The sequence below is a fragment of the Lactuca serriola genome, chromosome 1, assembly GCF_051521515.1.
Source record: "Lactuca serriola cultivar US96UC23 chromosome 1, Lser_US96UC23_V15, whole genome shotgun sequence".
NCBI lineage: Eukaryota > Viridiplantae > Streptophyta > Magnoliopsida > Asterales > Asteraceae > Lactuca > Lactuca serriola.
In genome coordinates, this window is record NC_136408.1 from 141,378,332 (window position 1) to 141,386,174 (window position 7,843).

Sequence of the window (7,843 nt, forward strand, 5' to 3'; positions counted from 1 at the left end):
GCAATATTATTGAGCATAATTTTATGGTTTTTCAATTTAACGAAACGAAAGTTAATTTAGTTTAGTTGGCAAACGCGTTTTACTTCTTACCTGAAGTCGCAGGTTCGAATCCTGCTTATGTCAATAATTTTATTTAAATTCGGCCCTCTAAATGTAATCAATATTTTTATTTAACTTCATCTTTTTTAATTTAAACTGTTCAATTTAATTACAAAAATGCACATAGGTATCGACAAAAATACCCTAACCATTTACGTAGTAACCTTTTTACATTCAAGGGTAATCATGTCAATTCATAGTCTAAATACTTAGGAACCATAATTCGTAGTCAGAGTCATCCCATCATTTCAGTTTATCGGCGATAGATCTTCTACAATCCATTACCAACACTCCAAATTCCCGAACGTTGATCAATAAACCCTAAAATTGTTGTTGCTACATAATTTGTATTACACTCCATGCAGATCAACATAATGGCAGCGAGTTGTTCTTCAGAAAGAATGAAAACAATGCAACAAGTAACAAGGATCACTGCTTTGCCATCGCACTTGATCGAAAAAATAGTAACTATGGTTGGGGGAAAGTCACCAATAGATGCTTTTAAGTGTCTGATAGTGTATGTATGATGTGCATTACTTCTATTAAACTTGTTTACATACTTAATTTAGTGTCTAATATATGAATTTTGTGTTGATTTGTGAATTATATATGTATAGTTGCAAACTCTTTAGGGATTCTGTAACATCAGACGCATTATATAAAAGCATAGACACAGGTCGAATAAGTTTTCGTCCATTAAGTGTTCACCATTATGAAGTCACAAGAAAATGCAGAAAGTTGAACAAGCCACACGTACTCTTCAGCGATGAAATGGTGCACTTTTTTTAAGCAATCGGATAATTGCGAATTCAATTAGTTTTATACATTTGTATTTTTTACAATTGTATGTCAGGCGAAGTATTTTACGATAAGGGAAAAAATAGCAGGGAAAAAGTTGCTTAAAAATGCAGCCGATCAGGGGCAGTTGGATGCGATTTTCGTTCTGGGAATGATATTGATGGCAGAAGGCATTGAAAGGAAGCAAGAAGCTCTGATCATGTTAAATAAAGCCTACGTTAATACTTGAAGAAGTTGGAATCTAAGAGATACCCGTAACAAGGTTCATAACGACTTGGTAAGGATAACAAAGGAGATAAAGTTCCATGGCTTACATAGAAGTTGTGCAAATTATCCTTCAGTGGGCAGTTATTACACAACTTTTATGAGTCAATACAAGTGGTTATTGAATTGTGATAGTTGTTTGTAGGATTCGTGTTTCGTAAGGTTTGCTTTGATGTTTGACATTAGTTTCGAATATATATATATATATATATATATATATATATATATATATATATATATATATATATATATATATATAGTTGTTTGATTCACACAATTAGTGATGCAGATTGTAAGTGTATTTTGATGTAATGTGAATACATACTTTTAACTTTATTAAATGTTACTATATATATATATATATATATATATATATATATATATATATGTGTGTGTGTGTGTGTTATTTTTGATATGTATGTTATTTTTGTCTTTTTCATTTTACTAACCAAAAGTCCATTGTGACATATAATAGGTTATATTGTTAGAATAATGTGTTTTGATTGAAATACCCTTACTAATCAAATATATGAATTGATTTCAAGGGTACTTTGGTCTACTTGCAATCTCTACAGTGAAGGAGCCATTTTTGCTATGGAAATAAAAATAAGTGTTTAATCAAGTCGTTATTATTAAGGAAAATATCGCATACATAATTTATATTTTAAGTAGCTATATATATATATATATATATATATATATATATATATATATTTATTACGAATGTTATTTAAAATTATCATTACCCGTATACTACATGGGTTTTAACCTAGTATTGAATAATATCGACCCATTAATTTGACCTAGTATCCATCCAACACATTGAAATCAAGGGTTGTCGAAGGTTCCCTAATCGATACACACTTTGTTTGCATATGTGTTTTGCAAGTGTCAATCTTAATTATACCATTCTACTAAGGTAAAATATTGTTTTATTTAAAATTATACGTCAATGAACAATCAAACTAGAAAGTGGATGTATGAAAGAAGAGATAATCGTAGTTGTGTATCCCGTGTTTTCGTACAAGGAGTGAAAAATTTTATATATTTTGCTACCAGTCAACATAGGTTCATGGACCAAGAAAAAATTAAATGCGCATGCATCAGATGCCGTAACGTACCATATACAGAAGTTGATATTGTTAAGCATCGTTTGTACAAGTTTGGTTTTGTTGAGGAATATTGGTTTTAGGATAAAAATGGCGAAACATCAATTAATGATGACAATACGTCTTTTGGGGTGGATGATTCAAACAACAATTTTAGTGAAGGTACATGTTCTTATAGAGAAATGGTCATAGATTCAATGGATCCTGATTTAAATAATAGTAATCCTAAAGAGGAGCCAAATGATCCAGATAATTTTTTTTTGATATGCTAGATGCAGTTGATAAAAAATTTGTGGCCTGGATGTAAAAAAGTGACACAACTATCTGCTGTAGCTAGACTGTTGAATATAAAACCAGAGTATCGCATACTTGAGGAAAGTTATGATGCTTTCTGCCAGTTGAAAAATGATGTGTTACCGGAGGAGAATAATATCGTAGGTAGTTTATACGACAGCAAAAAGTTAATACAAGCACTAGGTTTGCCTGTGGAGATGATTGACTGCTGCAGATCTGGATGTATGATATATTGGAGGTAAGACAAAGATCTTTAACAGTGTAAATTCTACAATGCAGATAGGTACAAACGGTCAAAAAATTTGGCCAATTGTTCTCGCATATCCTTCAAGGAAATGCATTACTTTCCTTTGACTATAAGGTTGAAGAGACTGTATGCTTCACAAGCCACAACCGCTTCCATGTGATGGCACTTCGAGATTTATGGACATGATGTTGGAGTAATGTCTCATCTATCCGATTCATAAGCTTGGAAGCACTTTGACAAAAGTCATCCTTCATTTGCAGCAGAAGTATGTAACGTAAGATTAGGCCTAAGTACAGATGGGTTTTCACCATATGGAGCATTTTGGAAAACAATATTCATCTTGGCATATTGTTATAACACCTTATAATTTCCCACCTTCTATGTGCAGGAAAGAGCTTTATCTGTTTTTGACCGCACTTGTGCCAAGCCCGTCAAACCCTAAGCATAAACTAAATGTATTTTTGCAACCAGTTGTTGCAGAGTTGGAGCAATTATGGGAAGATGGAGTAGTAACATATGATATATCTTTAAAACAAATTTTTTATCTAAGAGCAACTTTGATGTGGACAATAAGCGATTTTTCAGCATATGAAATGTTGTCCGGATGGTCTACAGCAAGTAAGCTAGCATGTCCACATTCTGGGAAACATACACAAGCATTCAGACTAAAGAATGGTAATAAGATGTCATGGTTTGACTGCTATAGAATATTTCTATAGGTAAACCACCCATATAGAAAGGATAAAAATAAGTTCAAGAAGAATCGTGAAGTGATAGAAGGTCCTGCTCCAAGTAAGAATGGTGAATAAACTTTAAAGGAGATTGAATAATTAGGTTTGGTAAAAGTGACTGAACTAAATGTTGATGATGTAAACAAAAGATGTGGCGATCATGTTTGGAAAAAGAAATGCATATTTTGGGATTTAACATATTGGAAAACAAACCTCATTAGACATAATTTTGATGTTATGCGTATTGTTAAAAATGTATTTTAAACTTTTTTTACACTATAATGGATGTCAAAGGGAAGACGAAGGACAATGTAGCAGCATGAAGAGATCTGAAGCTCTATTGTAGGAAGAGAAAAGGAGTCGAAGATAATGAAATAGCATACTACACTCTGGACAAGAATCAAAAGAAAGCCAAATGCCAATGGGTGGAGAAATTGAGTTTCCTTGATGGTTATGTTTCTAAGTTGGAGTGGTGTGTTGACTTAATAGGGTGTAGACTGTTCGAAATGAAAAACCATGATTGTCATGTTTTCATGCAAAGATTGATGCCAATTGCATTTCGTGAGATGTTTCCAGCACAAGTGTCGGAAGCATTAACAGATTTGATTATTTTCTTCAAAACATTAACAACAACATTAATCACAACAAAAGACATGGAAGGGATTCAAACCGACATCCCAATAATATTATGTAAATTAGAGACCATCTTTGTCCCTGGTATTTTTAACTCCATGGAACATTTACCAGTACATTTGCCATACGAAGCGAAGATAGTCGGTTATGTCCAATATCGGTCGATGTATCCATTTGAAAGGTTTGTATGGTACATCATAATGTATGTTGCTATTTTTGTAAGCTAATTTAAATAATCTTCACTATAGGTATCTAAATCAGTTGAAAAAAGATGTGAAAAATAAAGCTCGAGTTGATGGGTCCGTTGTTAACGCATACTTGCTATGTGAAGCATCTATATTTTTCTCTCATTATTTCGATACTGGTGTCCCCACACGTAATAGAAAGTTGCCTCGAAATGATGATGGAGGAGGAGATGAGCAAGTGGATGTTAACAATCAAACGTTAGATATATTTTCATATCCTAGGCGTCATTATGGAAGATTCACAAATAGAATGATGTCTGATGAGGAAGTGCATGCTTCCCAAACTTACATACTCCTTAACGATGATCAGATCAAGCATTACATCGGTTCCGTACGTAACATATGCATCACTTTTAATTATAATAATCATTTGTTATGTAATTGCTATGATTGAATAACATTTACATGTATGATTTTGTTTATTAAATTCATAGTAACTTTAAAATGTTATTGAAATTGTGATACAAAATATTTGAAGAACATTTGAATGAACTTATGGGGGATATGGATGAACAGGTCCTTGCAGCTGAAGTTGAGAAGAACTTTGCATTATGGTTTCAAAACTATGTGAGTATTATTTTTGCATTTTTTTAAATTTATTATTTTTTGTTATGGTTATAATTAACACTAATTAAGTTTTTTACCATTATTCATATAGGCATGTAAGATCCCGATAAACAACAAGTGTATATCTCACCTATCCAAAATGCCATTCAAAAAAGTGAAATTATGTAGTGTATAGTTTGTTAATGGTTACAAGTTTCACACAGAAGCTTATAGTGTGAAAAAGCAACAACCAATAGCAGATTGTGTGTTAGTAAACAAGGAGGTGATTATTATGGTAAGGCAGAGGAAATTTTAGAACATAGGATTTAATGTTCACAAACAATATAACTTGGTCGAGATAAATGTCAAAAGAAAATCCAAAAAGTTCGAGCCTTTTGTTTTAGGCATGCAAGCCACTCCTGGTTGGACCGATGAAAACCATCCTCAGAAAGACGTTGCTTTCCAAGAAGATGAAGTTGAATCAAATGAAATCAGTATACCAAGTCTATTTTATACAGACAATTATGATGATGATCAGGAAATGTCAAGCAACGGTTCAGACATTGAAAATAATATTGATGAAGAAGGTAAAATTCATGAGGACGACAATGATGGTATTCCTGACAGCGAGGGTAGTTATGAGTATAGTACATCGAGCAATGAAGAAGAAGAGGATGGGGAAGAGGATGGGGAAGAAGATAATTACTAGATGTTTATGTGTTTAATGTTTTTTGAGATGAAGTTAATTTTTAATTTGGTTTAATATCAACACATAAATGTAAAGTAGGAAGAAAGCCCGGGCTTCGCCCTAGGATGTTTTTTTGTGTTTTTCATGTCAAAATGTAAAACTATTGACTATAAAGCCCAAGAGTGTCAAACTGGCTAAACTATTGTAGAAAAAACCTAAATGTTTTTTGTGTATGTTGTGCCAAATGTATAATTTTTTATAATAAGGACTAATAGTGTTAAACTGGCTACAAAATTGTGGCAAAAATCTAATGTTTTTTTGTGTTTTTTTTACCAAAATGTAAAAGTTTTGTTTCCAAAGGCCAAAAGTGTCAAAGTTACCAAAATTCCACTGTTACCTATAAAAGGTTATACTATTTGAATAAAGCGTTTTGACAAAAATATCCTTAGTATTCACATATATGAAATGACTTCAAGGGCAGTTTGGTCTTTTTGCACTTTGAAGTGTTGAGGCGCCATCATACCTCTGACGTCACATCGGCGTTATTAGTTCTTCAACCATTCAGAACGTCTCACCTATTCCAGACAATAAATCTCCTTAGAAACACTAAAACCCCAAAATCGTCGAAGGGTAATCGTTCTTAAAATCGATTTTCTCCGGTAATAGACACTCCTGTAGACCTCGCGACCAGATCATCATAAAGTAAGTATTTTTTTCCTTACTCTGTTACATAGTTTTTCATAGTTACGCTTATTTTTTAAAAAGAAATTGAAATCAACTACTCCAGTGTCTATTTTGTTAGTAGAATGTTGATTACTAGAAGTCTTCGTTCGTTAGATGATCTCCGAATAGAGATTTTGAGTCGGATATTTGTAGTATTAGGGTCAGAATCTGCGAAATACATTGTCTCTGCAAGACTTTGGTAATTCTTGATAAACATCAACTAACGAATGTATATTTTATCTAATACAACATCCGTTATTTGTTATTTACTGTGTATTTAAATTTTTGAAGTTTAAAGAAGATGTATGAAGCAGGGGGTGATCCTCAAGTGTTTAGAACAGCATACATTGACATGATTGAAGGAATGGGTCCCAAAAATCTGAATGCTAATTCATTTATACGTACATGTGCATTGCATAATAACATTGAAGCCATGTTCAGACAGGGAATTGTATGTGTAATTTCATTAATTATATGTAATCTGTACCATTTATTAATATTTGTGTCATTGATGTTAGATATTGATATTGTTATTCTGTCAACAGGAAGAGTGCTTCTATTATATCCATTTTGATTTAGGATTGTCTTTGTTGAGACAAGCAGCAAATGAAGATCATCTTGAGGCAATTTATTTGCTTGGAATGATCTACATTTCAAGAGGACGTCATCAATGTGATGAAGGTATGTATATATGGTATATATTTAAATCAAATCATATATGTATTCAATTAAAGGCATGTTTGGAGTTTGGGGTTAGTATTTAGTTGTGTTGTGCTGTATAATATTTACTGTTGTATTAAAAAGGATACATCGGATTAATTGATGGATATTTTAATGTCTAGGTTTACAATTACTTGATACCTATTTTCGCTGGGCAGTTCCAGATGATGGGGAGTACACGGGTGCTGTTGATAGTGCCAAAGAGTTGTTGCAGGCTGTTGATGTTGTTCATAGACTTACAACGAATAACATCACATTCCAATGTTAGGACCCACGACATTCTGTTAAAGGTGCATTTGCAATAGGGCATGAAGAGGATGAGGATCGACCAAGATATTGCACGGTTTTTCGTTGGTGTGTAGAGTATGGTAGGTTTTGTATATTTGTTAAAAATATTAATGGTTGATAATAGATTGGACATTGAATATTATTGTTCTTATTGTATGGTATATGAAGTTGTATAGTACTACTATAATTTTATTTTGGTTTTGTGTTTACATCATTATGTTAAAAGAGCATTTTATTCATTTTTTCTTGCTATGTTGGTTGAGTAGGATGAAGTATACGTAAAATCCATGTTATTTTTGTGATGAAGTATACTTAATGTAATTAAAAATAAGTCTGCAATGAATTTGTTATTAAGGAAAATAATCTACATAGATTATATATTTTAACATACCTGGTTAATGTAACTAAATATAAGTTTGTAATGAATTCGTTGTTAATTATTCATTATATACTATGAT

At 32.3% G+C, this 7,843-nt stretch overlaps 1 protein-coding gene across 1 annotated transcript; it reads left to right on the forward strand.

Moving 5' to 3' along the window:
• The first annotated feature begins 6,460 nt into the window (after window positions 1–6,460).
• Window positions 6,461–7,365, forward strand: LOC145062211 (putative F-box protein At1g67623). Its single transcript, XM_079009846.1, has 4 exons — window positions 6,461–6,576; window positions 6,669–6,828; window positions 6,923–7,058; window positions 7,220–7,365. Exons 1-4 carry the CDS (start codon window positions 6,461–6,463, stop codon window positions 7,363–7,365), a joined length of 558 nt encoding a protein of 185 aa, XP_078865972.1.
• The last annotated feature ends 478 nt before the right edge of the window (window positions 7,366–7,843 follow it).